This window comes from Marmota flaviventris, chromosome 8, assembly GCF_047511675.1.
Source record: "Marmota flaviventris isolate mMarFla1 chromosome 8, mMarFla1.hap1, whole genome shotgun sequence".
Lineage (NCBI taxonomy): Eukaryota > Metazoa > Chordata > Mammalia > Rodentia > Sciuridae > Marmota > Marmota flaviventris.
Genome location: NC_092505.1, coordinates 52,144,207 through 52,159,688, shown reverse-complemented (window position 1 = coordinate 52,159,688; position 15,482 = coordinate 52,144,207). Strand labels below are relative to the sequence as shown.

At 39.7% G+C, this 15,482-nt stretch overlaps 1 protein-coding gene across 5 annotated transcripts in view; it reads left to right on the top strand.

The window, feature by feature from the left end:
• The first annotated feature begins 882 nt into the window (after window positions 1–882).
• The window catches only part of LOC114093305 (sentrin-specific protease 5), a 40,236-nt gene continuing 25,636 nt past the window's right edge, over window positions 883–15,482 (top strand). For 2 of the 5 annotated variants that reach the window (XM_071615208.1, XM_027936044.2), the window contains exons 1-4: window positions 883–1,048; window positions 7,452–7,621; window positions 7,712–7,759; window positions 11,010–12,553. In XM_071615208.1, the coding sequence (XP_071471309.1) occupies window positions 11,041–12,553 (1,513 nt within the window). In that variant the 5' untranslated portion in view covers window positions 883–1,048; window positions 7,452–7,621; window positions 7,712–7,759; window positions 11,010–11,040. Of the gene's footprint in view, window positions 1,049–4,231; window positions 4,392–4,592; window positions 4,612–7,451; window positions 7,622–7,711; window positions 7,760–11,009; window positions 12,554–15,482 lie in introns of those variants that run through there. The other 3 variants (XM_071615205.1, XM_071615206.1, XM_071615207.1) reach the window with 3 other exon arrangements.

Here is a 15,482-nt window from a genome sequence, read left to right as displayed (position 1 = left end):
TGCCCATCACGACACCCACTTCTATTACACTTTCATAGGAATAAAACTAGCTATGTTCTTCGAAAATCCAGCTTGACACTCTCTTGGTCAGTGCTATGTCTTCCTTCTGCTAGAGCAGAAGTTCCAGGAGAGTTTTCTTCCTCTTGTAGTTTTGCCTTTATCTGATTTTTCTGATGCACAAGAGCCCACTGAACCAGTAACAATTGAATTATTATTTATTCTCTTTCCCTACAGTTAGATTGAGGTCTTGCAAGAGAAACACTAGAATATGTTCATATGCATATGGATGGGCTGGAGATAAGAGAATATAGCTCAGTGGTAGAGAACTTGCCTAGTATGTGGGTGCTCTGGGTTCAACCCCTAGTAGGAGGAAAAGTTTTATTGAATGAATAATGCTTCAGCATGGAAGGCTGACGTCACTTTCCTCTCTGTAAGAAAGAGGCTAGCAGATTTACTGCACAGATTTCCTGTTTGTGTAGGCCAGTCACTGGAACTGAGGCTACAATGAGAAGACTCTGTCCTCCTCGGGAAGCATTCTTGGTCGGGCAGGGTCGGGTATACATAAAGAGGCAAATTACAATACCAAAAGTAAAATCAGCACGCAAATCCGAGAGAAAAGGCCTAGGCCAGGTCTCAAGAAGTGCAGTCCAAAGCAGGAACATTGCTTTTTGCTTTTGGCAAAGCGAATAAGCAGGGAAATATCCAGGTTGCTGTCCTTGAGGCGCCAGGAGCCTTTAAGGACTAGAGTGGGAGGCAGTTGAGAAGCCGGAGCCGCGGCGCCACGCCCCCACGCCAGCGCCCGCTTTCCCCGCCCTCTGCACGAGGCGCGGGCGGGGCTGCAGGCGGAAGGGCATGGGAGGAGGTGACGCGCTAAGTGAGCGCCGGCGGCGAGGCAGCGTCTCTGGAGAAGCTCAGCACCCGTGGCCGCGGGGAGCAGGCCGGGCACCTCCTCCCTAGCGGTGATTCCCTCTGGGCTGGCGAAGGCGAGGCCGCAGTCTTGGGTACTACAGCGTCTGGGCCGTCGGGCGGGCCAGGTGCCGGGACGCAGGTAAGCTGGAGCACGGGCGGCCCTCGGCCGAATGACGGATCGGATCGATCCCTGACCGTTCGTTCACCGAGCCGCTACGCGCCAGCTCATCGCCCCAGCCCGGAGGCCTTAAGGCCAAACTCCCCTCACCCCCGCCCCGCCTCAAGCTGCGGGCAGCAGTTTCTTCCCCTGCACTGTGTCTTCTAGGGACGGGGAAGGAGCTCGTTTCGAGGGACCTCTGCTTCCCCTTCTTTCTTTCCAGCCCAAGCCCTGCGACGCAGGCAGAGAGTAACGTCCCCCGCCGCTCTTCCTGAAGCTAGGGAAGGCTTTGAGAGGAAAACTGCTGTTAGAAACCCCAGCCCCTGTCAGCTTGCAAGTCAAGGGTTTTTAATTTGTTCGGACAGTTCTGCCTCTTCCCTCCCTTGGTTTCTTGGCCCATGCTCTTGGGACCCTTTTCTAGAGGAAGGCTATGGCACTTGGACATTAAGGTGAAGGGAACTTGTTTTTTCTATGCCATCTGTGCAAGGCAGTATCAACTTGCTTCGATCCACTGTGTGACCACTCTGAGGAGAAATGCTGTAGAAGTTGTGGGAGTTTTGAACTTGGAATCGGGAGAGCTGAGTTGAAATCCTATTCTGCCATTTGGTAGTGATTGTAATTCGCGTGTTAAAACGGGGGTTTCTTAAACTATATAAATTAGGAGAATAAACGAAATGTTTTGGGAATCCAGTTAAACTCCTTTGAAAAGAGGTTCTAAGAGAAGAGGACACTTAATGGTACTAATGGTGAGTCCCTAATTGCGTTTTTTGTTTTGTTTTGTTTATATTTTTCCTTTTATCCAGAATAACTTAAGTTTGGTCTGGAAAAGGGTGCCAGAACCTAATTGCAATCTGTACTTTGCATGGGCAGTCTCAGGAAAAACCAGACCCTCTTCTACTCAGATGTCTTGTGTTTATTGATCAAACATTGGTATATGAAAAGGATGACTTAAATCAATTTTGCTCTTTACTCAAGATAGCTTTTCTCAGTAGGCTGTTGCCAGGAGAAAAGCTGAGAAGACCTTTGTTTACACCTTGTCCCCTTTAGAAGGAATCCTCTGCAACTATTTTTGAAGACCCCTCACTCTGCTTCTACAACATTTCATGTTCGTTGAAAATGTGGAGAGAGTCTGTTCAGGAACTGGAATTCTTTAGTGACTGGATATTACAATTCTAAGTTAATTTGAGGAGTTACCTCTCTCTCTGGTGGACAGAATATTCACCACTGTAGTGCAATGGACCCAAGTTACAAAAGTATTAGAGGAGAAGGGAAAGAGATGCACTCAGTGCATCAAGTCAGACTTGAGTCACACCTATTCTTACAGTTACTTGGGAGGCTAATGTGGGAGGATTGTTTGAGCCCAGGAGTTGGAGGCCAGCCTGGACAGCATAGACCAGTCACCAAAAAAATAAAAACTTCAGATTCTTATGCCCTACTTCAGTAGGTCTGAAGAGCTATCTGGGCATTTGTAGTATTGATTTATTTATTTCATTAGTGGGGATGTTCCTCAGGGCCTCATGAATGCCTAGGCAAGGATGCCTAGGCAACTCAGCTGCTGAGCTACATCCCCAACTCTATTTTAAAAAAATATATATATATTTTTAGTTATAAACGGACACAATACCTTTATTTGTTTATCTTTTATGAGGTGGTGAGGATTGAACCCAGTGCCTCACACATGCTAGGCGAGCATGCTACCATTCAGCCGTAGCCCCCAGCCCCCCCACCCCCTTTAAGTAGTATTAATAATGATACTGAGGATTGAACCCCAGTAGTTTTATCACTAAGCCATATCTCCAGGTGTTTTTATTTTTTTAATTATTTTACTTTATTGTTATTTTTGTGCCAGGGATTGAACTCAAGGGCACTTAACCACTAAGCCACATGCCCAGCCCTTTTAATTTTTTTTTTTTGAGACAGGTCTCCACATTGCTTACTGCCTTGCTGAGTTGCTGAGGCTGGCTTCAAACCTGCGATCAGCCTCCTTCCTAGGCCTCCCAAGCCACTGGAATTACAGGCGTGAGCCACCCCTCCATGGCTTATTTTTTACTTTGACATAGGTTCTCGCTAAATTGCTGAGGCTGGCCTCAAACTTGCATTCTTCCTACCCCAGCCTCCTGAGTCACTAGGATTAGAGGCATGCACCATCATGATCTACTTTTTAAACTGAACTATTTTGAACTAGTGGTTTACTGAGTGTTTGCCATATGCTGAATTGCTTTTTCCCTCCAGTTTATTTATTTACTTATTATTAATTTTCCCCTCTTCTTTAGAATATCCTGTGGTACCCTTGTGAAATCACTACAAAACCCTAGGTTACATTTGGGGAACTGTGGCCTTAAGCTTTTAGACATTTACCTCTATTCAAATACACATAATAATTTCCCTTTTTAACAAAAATGGGTTCATACATATTATTTAGCAACTTGACTCCTCCTCCCCTCCCCTTGTACTGGAAATTGAACCCAGGGGTACTCTAGTAACTGAACTATATCTTCAGCTCTTTTTTTTTTTTGAGACAGAGTCTTGCTAAATTACTGAGGGTCTCAATAAGTTGCTAAGGCTGGCCTCAGCTTATGATCCTACTACCTTAGCTTCTTGAGAGCTGGAATTTCAGGTGTGTGTCACCACACTTGGCATCCCTTTGTATTCTTTGACATAGCATCTTGCTTAATTCCCCAAGACTTTTTTTTTTTTTTTAAACAATATGATATGTTAAGGATGGTGAATTGGTTGGACATATATGTATAATTCCTGCACCAGCCTGAAAATGCCATTGAAACAATCTGCCCTAGATTGACAAAGAACAAAGGAAGTATGGATAACAGTTGTAGAAGCTGGAAAGCAGAAAAAAAAAAAATTGGTGGTAATATTTTAGTAGCCTTGAGAATGCTGAATCCTAAACTAACAGAGGTAGCCAGAATCCTCTTTTTTTTGGTACCAGGGATTGAATCCAGAGGTGCTTAACCACTGAGCCACATCCCCAGTCCTATTTTATTTTTTATTTTGAGACAGTGTCTTGCCAAGTTGCTGTCAGCCTCAGCCTCCTAAGCTCTTGGTATTACAGGTATGCTCCACTGCACCCGGCCAGAAAGCCTTCTAAGTTTCAGGATTAGCCATGTTATGTACTAATAAAGAACTGATTTTATTTTATTTTTGAGATAGGGTCTCACTATGCTTCCCAGGCTGGTCTCAAGCTCCTGGGCTCAAGTCATACTCCCCCCGTCTCCCAAGTGCTGAACTACAGGCATGTGCCACCACACCCAGTTTGTGTACCCCTACCCTGGTGCTTCTGGGAGTCTAACCCAGGGCCTTCTGTGTATAGGTAAGTGCTCTGTATCCCCATTCCTCACGTACTGTTTAAGTGGAGGTAGAAGTGGGACAAAGTATATAAGGAGTTACATGAAGAACTTTTTAAGAAAAATTTTCCAGATCTGACCTTTTTTTCCTCTCCCAGTACACATTAATAAGGTTAGCAGACATGAATTATCTGAAGTGGCGAAGGGTTATTATTTGGAGTGGCAGATACCATGCATAGTTGTGAGGTATAGTGCTTTATAAAGGAACAGTGTACAAATTTATAAACTAAATATGGGAAACTATTTATTTCGTGAGTTAATTTCTAGAATCTTGCCCCTTTTATATTTTAAATTTAATTTTTTTTTTTTTTTTTGGTAGTGGGGATTGAACTTAGGGATGCTTTGCCTCTAAGCTTCACCCTCTTATCTTTTTTTTGAGACTGAAACTCACTGAATTGTTTTTTAAAACTTTGCTGAGTTGTACAGGATGACCTCAGACTTGCCGTCCTCCTGTCTGAGTCTCCTGAGTCACTGGCAGTATAGGTAGGCATCTTAACAGCTGGCTTCTATACTTAATCTTTTTCTGAAACTCTTATTTGGATTTTTTTCTTTTTGTTTTTGGTACTGGGTATTGAACCCAGGAACGCTCAACCTCTAATCCAAATCCCCTACCTTTTTTAAAATTTTATTTAGAGAGTGGGTCTCCCTGAGTGCTTAGTACCTCACTAAGTTGCTGGCCTGGCTCTGAACTTGGCATTTCTCCTGCCTCAGCCTCCAGAGCCACTGGGATTACAGGCGTGCACTACCACACTTGGCCTTATTTGGATATGTCGTCTACTAGCATGGTCTATTAATTTTCTCATCTTTCTGTGTTATTTTCACTCTGTTGTCTTTTGGTACTTTCTGGGAGATTTCTTCAATTTTAAATATTTGCTTTTTTAAAAACTTCAGACTTTGAAATAACTTCAAACTTTCAAAATCAGTTGCAAAGCAGGTCATTTTGGCACATGTCTGTAATTCCAGCGATTTAGGATGCTGAAATAGGAGAATCTCAAGTTTGAGGCCAGCCTTGGTAATGTACCAAGACCTTATCTCAGCATAAGAAATATAAAGGACTAGGGGACTAGGGATATAGATCAGTGATAGAGAGCTTGCCCAGCATGTACAAGACCCTGGGTTCAATCCTTGCAGTGCCAAAAAAAAAAAAAAAATGGGGGGTGGGGAGGCTGGGGATGTAGCTTGGTGAAAGAGCATCCCTGGTTTCAATCCTTAGTACCTCAAATATATGTATGTGTGCCAAAAATTTATTTATACATATATATATATATATATATAGTATTATATAACCAGCACATGATCAAAACTATGAAATTGTCTTTAGAAAATACTGTTACTCTACAAGCCTTATTCACATTTTGTCTGTTGTCCCATCAATTTCCATTTCTAGATTAGGACTGAATCTAGGATTGCATATTGCATTGCCATGTAACCTTAGTCTTAGTCTTTTAATCTCTATAGTTTCTCTTTGACTTTAATTGACACCTTTGAAGAGTTTTGGCCAGTCAGTGTCTGTTGTTTCTCATGAATAAATTCAGGATACACATGTTTGACAAGAATACCACAAGAGTGATGTAGTGTCTTATCAGGAGGCATATAATGTCCATATGTCTTCTAACTTTGATCACATGGTTACAGGGATGTTTGGCAGATTTTTCCATTGAAAGCTATTTTTCTTTTTATAAGACACTATTTAAAGTGTCTTATAGGGGGTACTTTGAGACTATGTAAGTATCTTTTTTCTCATTGTAATTTCGCCCTCTGATTTTAGTATTCATAAATTTTTCTTTCCTGAGTCTCTTACTTCTCAAAGGGTTTGTAGATTTTAACTCCTATTTCCATCATTCCTTCCACACTTAACTAGTTTGAAATTCTCTGTAAGGAAGAGGTACCCATTTTTCCGATTTATTTATTGAGTCAAGTTTCTTGTATCACTGTAAACTCAAGTATACTTATTTTATTATTGGATTATAACCCATCACTGTCATTATGCATTTGGTTGCTCAAAGTTTTCTTGGCCATTGTGAGTCTCTTCACGTTGATTTCTGTATCTTTTTGACATGTCATTCTTAATTTTTGAATGCTTGTACCTTTCCAGCACCCCAATGATATTCCAGGTTATCTTGTGTTTTCTATGCCCCATTGCTTATTCTCAAATATTCATACATACACACTCAAAACACACACACATACATGTAAACTATGTACACTTTTATATCTGTATGTATATTAAACACTATGTATTCATTCTGATACCTCCAATTTCATTGTAGCACCATAGGTTCATTTTCACTTTCTTTGATCATCATTAGTTTTTCTTTCTACAGCAGTGAAATCTCTGGTTCTAATTATGCACAACATATGTACTTATTCATTCAATTTTAGAATATTGATGTTTTTAGGACTGGGAATGTAGCTCAGTGGTAGAGTGCTTACTTATCATGCATGAGACCCTGAGTTTGATCCCAAATAGTTTCCCCCATCCCACCCCCAAAATAAATATAGATAGATAGATAGTTTCAGAATTAACTTATATTTCTGTGGAAAAGCAATTAGTGTGCAAGATTTGTTCACAGTCTTTTTGTCTTTAGTTCTAGAGCATACAGCCGCAATATTATTTTTTTAAGTTTTTTTTAGATAATTATTTTCCTTTACTTTCAGTATGGTTATGTTATTCATTTGAAATGCAGTTAGGTTTAAGTATATGAAGCATTAACATGGTTCTAAAAATTCAGAACTTTACAAAAAGGTATATATATTCAGAGAATTACCTTTCCTCTCATCTTTTCTACTCGTTCCCAATTCCTCCATTCTTCTGGTGCCCACCTTCCATACAGTGGCATATTATTGATACTTATTTGAACTTAACTTTACTCACTTAACGATATATTCTGGAAGTCATTCCATGTTAGTTCATATAGTGAATCCCCCCAACCCCCGTACAGGGGATTGAAACCCTGGGTGCTCTACCACTGAACTACATTACCAGCCCCCCCTTTTTTTAAAATTTAATTTAATTTTATTTTCAGAGAGGATCTCATTGAATTGCCCAGGCTGGCCTTGAATTTGTCATCCTCCTTGCATCAGCCTCCCAAATTGCTGGGATTATAATTGGAGCCTGTGCCACCAAACCTGGGTGTTCTTTTATAGCTTCATGCATTGTGTGGATAAGCCATAGTTTATTCAAGCACTATCCTATGTAAGTACATGTAGGTTATTTTCAATATTTTGCTATTAGAAACAGTGTTGCAGTGAATAGTCTTGTACATATGTATTTTCATTGTTGCAGGTATGTCTTCAGGGTAAATTCCTTAAATTGGGGATGCTGCATATGAAGGTAAATACTTTTGTAGTTTTAAATATTTAAATATTACCAAATTTAAATATTACCAATTTAAATATTACCAAATTCTCCTCCAAAAACATTGTATCAGTTTGTACTCCCGCCAGCAAAGAAAAAAAAATGTCTTTTCTCCAGCTGTGAAATATTTCTCTATCTCTCACTCTTTTTTTTTACATCCTGGGATTGAAACTGGGGCTTCATTCATACTAGGCAAGCATTCTACCACTCAGTTTCATGGCCAGACCTTTGCCAATTTTCTTATGAGTGAATTAACTTCTTTACCTTTCTTATTTTGTTCTGGGGATTGAACACAGTTACATTTAACCACTGAGCTCATCCCCAGATCTTTTCATTTTTTGAGACATTGAGTCTTGCCAAGTTGCTTAGGGCATCGCCAAGTTGCTGAGGCTGGCTTTGAACTTGAAGTCCTCCTATTCCCGAATCACTGGAATTATAGGTGTGTACCACCATGCCCAACCTTATAGTGACATTGAACATGTTTTCTTATGTTTAGGGGTCATTTAGAAAATTTTATTTGTGAATTGTCTTTTTAGGTCTTTCTTTCATCTTTCTACTAAGCCAACAGGCTTTTTGTCCTTTATTCCTCAATTTAAGAGCTCTTTATGTATTAGGAATATTATAGCTCTAAATCCATGGTGTATATTGCAAGTATTTTATTTTGGCTTATCAGTTATCTTTTATCTGTTAAGCTTTCTTTCTTAAGGGGATTGAACCACAGAGATATACCTCCTGCTCTTTTTTTTTTTTTTTTTTTTAAAGACTGGGTCTTGATGAATTGCTTAGGACCTCACTAAGTTGCTGAGGCTGGCCTCAAGCTGTGATCCTCCTGCCTCAATCTTCTGAGTTGCTGGATTTATTGGCATGTGCCAATGCACTTGGCTGATAAGCTTTATATAGCTTTTCATTGTTCCTTTTTAAAAAAAATAACATTTTTTGTACGTTCATCGTGATGGGGATTGAAGCCAGAGCCTCACACATGCAAGGCAACTACCATTGAGCTACAACCCAAGTCGCCTTTTATTTTATTGTGGTAAAATATACATAATTTACAGTTTTAACCGTTTTTACGTGGACAGTTTAGTGGCATTAAGTACATTCACGTTACTTTGCAGCCACCACCACCATCCATCTCCGGGGCCTTTTCATCTTCCCAAATTGAGATTGTGTTCCCATTAAGCATGAATTCCCCTTTTCCTCTGTTTCTAATAGTTTTTAAAATTTGATTAATCTATAGTTTTTGTTTTATTATTAGTTTTAATCTGCTTTAGTTTTTTGCAAAGGTAGGGGAAAGAGATCTGAGGGTTCAAGTGCTATTGCTTTTTTTTGGTGTGAGGGGTACTGAACCCAGGGTCACTCTATCACTGAGTTACATTCCCAGCCCTTTTTACTTTTTTACATTTTGAGGCAGAGTCTTGCTAAACTTCTGAGGTTGACCTCAAACTTTGGATCCTCCTGCCTTAGCCTCCTAAGTATCAGGCATAACATGTTTGTGCCACTACACCCAGCTTCCCGCCTACTTTTTTAGATTTTTCACCAGTTCTTCTTTTTTCATCTCCACCATATTTCTGATTTTCATCATATTTTTTGCTTCTATTTTTAAGCCTTTCTGAACTGTAGCTTGCTTCTTGGTCTTCCCTACCATTGGCTTAGATTTCAGCTCTTGCCCTGTTGGGTCGGCTGTTACATATTCATCTGCTTGGGTCTTTCAAAACTTTTATTGTTCTTATCCCTTTTATTGTCTTTGTCATTGAGGGGCTTTGCCTTTTAAAAAATCCAATTTCCATGCTGGGGATGTAGCTCAGTGGTAGCTCTATGGTAGAGCACTTCCCCAGCATCCATGAAGTCCTGGATAAGGCTTTGGATTTAATCCTGAGTTTGGGGGGAGGGGGAAAAAAGCAATTTCTGTCATCTCAATGGGATTTTTAACAAGAACTGAGATACATATATTTATCCTTCTACTTTTGTTCTGATTGAAAACTGATACACAGAAATGAAGTACTCCGGACTGCTCCCATCCTCTCCTCCAGGCTGGGAAAACTTTCAATAAGTTGTTAGCTTATTGGGAAAAAAAAAAAACTGTCATTAGAATATTGGTTTCTATTCATAGTCTAGGGTTTCTTTGATCTCATCTATAGTGCCTGATGCCTAAAACCTTCAGTAATATTAGATATTACTAACTTGAGGGTAAATTGTGTTTGCTTTTAATTGCCATTCATTCCCATCTCCCATCTCTTATCATCGTGTTTCTGAAGTTTATGTGTGTATACTTGTGTTGGTTTTTGTTCTTTATATTCACTTGAGAACCAGAATAACTGGGTGAGAGCATTTGATGGAATCCTTTTCCTGCACAGTCACTCAGAGAGTCTTTGACTGGCAAGGAGCAGCCTGTTCTCTCTCTTGAGATACTGATATCATGTGTTGATGGAGTATCTACCTGTAGATGACTCTACAGAGCAAAGGTACCTGCCCTTTTAAAATTTTGCTGTAGGAAACAAGTCATTTTGCTATGGGCAAATTCTAAATAAGTAGATATGGGACCTGAGCATGTAGCTCAGTGGTGGAGCACATACCTGGCCTGTGCGAGACCCTGGGTTAATCCCCAGTATGACAGAAAAACAAATAAGAAAGAACATGGAATTAGTCTTAAGTGGTATTTGGTTCCCTTTCCCTTCTCTGTTTTTCATTTTATAAATAAGAACACAAAATTTGGATGACTTGCTTAATGTCACTTAGTTAACGAGAAACAGAGCCAACACTTAGAAATTCTCTTCTGACTCCCAGTCCTGTGACTCTGTCCTGAGAAATGATTTTTGAAACTGATTTCTATTCAAAACAGGTGTACAGCCAATGGGGTCTTGTTAGTGCTCATGTCTTCTTTCTTCCCCAGTTTTTCACTGTGATTAAAACCTTGATCAGGTAGGATTTCTTTTTCTTTTTCTTTTTTCTTTTAAGAAGATGAGCACAATATCATTCTTTTATTTACTTATTCATTTTTTTTATATGATGCTGAGGATTGAACTCAGTGCCTCACATATGCTAAGTAAGTGTTCTACCACTAAACTACAACCCCAGCCCAATCAGGTAGGATTTCATTATTCAGTTGTGTTAAATTGAAATATATATGCTCTTTTTTCAATTTTTTTTGTCTTCATTTCTGTGAATGCCTTCATGACCTTACTTTTAGATTGATACATAACATTTCTTTACATTTTCTTCTTTGTAGCTACATCTACATCTCATTATGCATCAGAAAAATGAAAAAACAGAGGAAAATTCTATGGAGGAAAGGAATCCACTTAGCCTTTTCTGAGAAATGGAATACTGGATTTGGAGGCTTTAAGAAATTCTACTTTCACCAACACTTATGCATTCTGAATGCTAAGTTGGGAAGGTCATTTACTTGGAATAGACAGTTGAGTCATTTTCATTGTAGAAAGAAGGCTCTTCAAATCCAGAAATCGTGGATTCAGGATGAATCTTTTTGTGCTAAGACTAAATCCAGTGTGGCTACTCAAAATCCTAGTACTTTGTCTTCTAAAGTGAAAAGAAAGGACACTAAGTACTTCGTTTCTTCCTCAAGGAGTCTTCTGAAACTCCAAGCAGAGAAGTTACTATCATCAGCAAAGAACTCGGACCATGAATACTGCGGAGAGAAGAGTCTCTTAAAGGCAGTCGCTGGCTTGCCAGCAAGTAGTGCATTAGGTCAGACCAATGGTCATAGACCTAGGACAGTGCCACAGGTTTCTGAGTTTCCCATGAAGTTCACTGGGGAAAGCCAAAGTCCAGGTGAGAGTGGCAAGATTGTGGTCACCTTGAGCAATCATAAGAGAAAGCGCTTTTGTTATGGCTGCTGCCAAGGACTAGAACACCACAGGAGTGGGGGACCCCTGATTCCAAAAAAGTTCCAACTTAACCAACATCGAAGAATAAAAGTGTCTCCACTGATGATGTATGAGAAATTATCCATGATTAGATTTCAGTATAGGATTCTCAGATCCCAGCACTTCAGAACGAAAAGCAAAGTTTGCAAGCCAAGGAAAGCCCAGCGAAGCTGGGTACAAAAGGTCACTGGGGACCACCAAGAGACCCTTAAAGATAATACGGAGGGTGGCAGTTGTAGCCCATTTCCTTCCCCAGAACCTAAAGATCCTTCTTGTCAGCATCAGCCATACTTCCCAGATATGGACAGCAATGTTGTAGTGAAGGGAAAGAACTCCCATATGCCTGATGATCACCCTAAAGGAAGTCCTTTCCCAGACAAGGAGCTTAATTTAGATGAAGCATTCCCTGACCAACAGAATGGCAGTGCCACATACACTTGGGACCAATCACCTTGTTTGTCTCCAAAGTGGGAGTGTACGGAGCTGATTCATGACATGCCCTTGTCAGAACATCATTCTAGTAAAACGTTCACTTCAGAAAATGAAAAAGAAATTATGACTCTGGATCAGGAAAATCGGACAAGCACTGTCAGTGATGACAGAGTAAAGCTGTCAGTGACAGGAGCAGATAAATCTGTGAGTAGTGTAGATGGGCCTGTGTCTGAAGAGAATGTTCACAATGAGAACTCCTACCAGATGGAAGAGGATGGATCTTTCAAGCAGAACATTCTTAGTTCTAAGTTGCTGGACCACCCTTACTGTAAAAGTCCACTGGAAGCTCCCCTGGCATGCAGTGAACTCAAACTAGAAAATCAACTGGGAGTGGGGAAGAACAACTCAAAAGCATCTCCAGTGGACGATGAACAGCTTTCAGTCTGCCTTTCTGGTATGCACTCTTCCTTTCTTCTCCCCAATCTCTGGCCCACACTTGCTGTCCATTAACTTTTCTTATAATGAGTCTTGTTTTTTCCCTCCCACACATGGCTTTCCCTTTAACCATTTGGATGTTTTTCTTGAGACCTTTTATATTGCTGTATTATGTAGAGTCCCACAAATTATTTTATGAATCCTTGACTGCTTAATGAACACTTAATATTAATTTCTAGTTGTTTCTTCTATAACAATGAGAGTTTTAATTTGGTGTTTTTAACTTGGACATCTTTTTATGTGTTGAATATTTTTTTGTTTGTGCCTGATTTTCCGGTGTCTGTTTTTCTATTAGAATGTTCCTATTTTGTTTATTTAATATGTAAGAAGATTCTGTGTACCAGCCACTATGCTGGTTCTTCAGAGTGTAGCAACAAACCAGGATATACTGGTTTCACTCCCCCTCTGAGCCCCCTGATACAAGGATTGAACCTGAGGTGCTCAGCTACTGAGCTGTATCCCCAGTCCCCAGCCCACATCATGTCTTCTCTTGTCAAAGTTTACATAAACAAGCATGTAAATTTATCTTAGATGTAAAAGAGTACTAATATGTTTATATAAGGGTGTTACATTTATTATGTTAGTAATCCCCCTTATATAAACTTATAATTAAAAACCCAAAACAACAGGTTTTATTTTTGTTTTTGTTTTTTAAGAGAGAGAGAATGAATCCTTTTTGGAGATGGACACAACACAATGCCTTTATTTTTATGTGGTGCTGAGAATCGAACCTGGGTCCCACCCGTGCTAGGTGAGCACTCTACCGCTGAGCCACAATCCCAGCCCAACAGGTTTTTAATTGAAGCATAAATTTTGGCATATTCAGAAAATGATATGCATCATACAAGCCTTTAAGACTATATTTAGGGCTAAGAGTATAGCTAAGTGGTAGAGGGATTGCCTCTCGTGTTAAGTTCAGTTCCCAGCACCACTATAAATAAGCTCAATTTGTATTTTGATATTGAAAGATATCTGTGTAAAATTAAGAGAGCAAGGAGAAAAATTGTTTGATTGAATTAAGTTTTTATGATAAGGAAAAAGTAGAGGGTTAATAAATCATTTATTTATTTAGGTATCGGGGATTCAATCCAGGAGTGCTTTACCACTGAGCTGCATCCCCAGCCCTTTTTATTTTTTATTTTGAGACAGTGTCTCGCCAAGTTACGAGATTAGCCTTGAACTGAAAAATCCTCCTGCCTCAGCCTCCTGAATTACTGGGATCCCAGGCTTGTGCCACTGTGTCTGGCAGCAAATCTTTAAAAAAAATGATTTCTGTTGTTTATACTGTCCTAGAATAAAAATGAAGGGCTAACGTTGTGGCTCAGTGAGGCCCTGGGTTCGATCCTCAGCACCACATGAAAATAAATAAAGTATTGTGTCCAACTGCAACTAAAAAATAAATTTAAAAAAAAATACATGAAACCTATTTTTCTTAGTAAAAGGTTAGCAGCACCATAATACTTTAACCCCAGAAAAATAGCTTTTTCCCACAAATACTGATCAACTTTTATAAATGTAACATTTCCAAATATGATATGGCATATAGTAAAGCTGTGGCATGACCTGAGGAAGTAAGAAGTTTTACAGAATACCATACCCATTTACTGTAACTTATTATTTTAGTAGGTTAAAGGAGAAAAATCATAGATCTTAGTAGGTCTTTAAAAACCTTTAATAAGACTAGAAATATCTAGACACTCTGGTATATACCTGTAATTCCAGCAGTTTGGGAAGGTAAGACAGGAGGATCACAATTTTGAGGCCAGCCTCAGCAACTTAAGCAAGACCATGTCTCAAAATAAAAAATTAAAATGGCGAGGGATGCACCTCAGTGGTAAAGCCCCCCTGGGCTCAGTCCCCAGGACAGTACCAGCAACAACCAGGATCAAAGGAAATGTCCTTCACTTACCTTCACTTGGTAAAGAATATTTGTCAGAAATACAGAAGAGTTCCAGGTTTTAGAGGATGAAGTTAAATACATGAAACCTATTCTTCCTACCCACTTCATAGAAATTATGAAAATATATTCAAAGTGCATGTATCTCCATGCTCAAAAATGAGGAGAGTTTTGGTGAATGAGAATCAGAAGTTTCTCCAAGACAGAAAATAAAGGGAAGTCCTGAAGGGCAGAAAGAATTCAATGCGGGAAAATGGTGAAATACTGAAGGTGGTCATTTCCTGGAGTAGATGAAAGGGGAAACCCATAATAAAAGGTTGAATAGTTGTAAAAATCTCTCTACCTGTGCCACATCTTGACAAAGACAGCAACTGCTATCAAATCAAAATTCTAAGAAAGGAAATAGGACATTTGCCCCAACCCTGTAACACCTGGAAAGTATCACCACTCCCACAGAAAGTAGTTCAGGGCAGAGTAACAGCTACTGGCCCATCACAGTCCCTTACCCTCAGCAAGTACCTAAGGAGAGGTGAGCTCACAATCTTATCAATCTGAAAAAAGTCAACACAACAAGAGATATAAATTTAACACATATAAGTGGTAAACTTGAGTAGTCAGTATTAATAGAGCAATCAGAATAGGAAAGAGTGTAGGGCAGAAGGCACAGTAGATATTCCCTTAACTGACTTACATAGCATTGGCCAGAATTGAGTTCAATAGGATGCTAAATGCTGGCTCTACCATAACTGTCACACTCCTTTCAGTTGATTTATATATTTAGGAGGCCATTTTTTAAGTTGAGTTGGTTGTACTTATAAGAAACTTTCTATAGTTTCATTATTTCTTTCAGTACTGCATAAATTGATGAAATGAGCATAAAAAGAAAAATAACTCCCTTGAAAAACTGAGTGCTTCCCTCCACCCCCAGTGGTCCTGGGATTGAATCCATGATATGGTTCATTATAGGCAAGCCATCTACCACTGAGCTGCA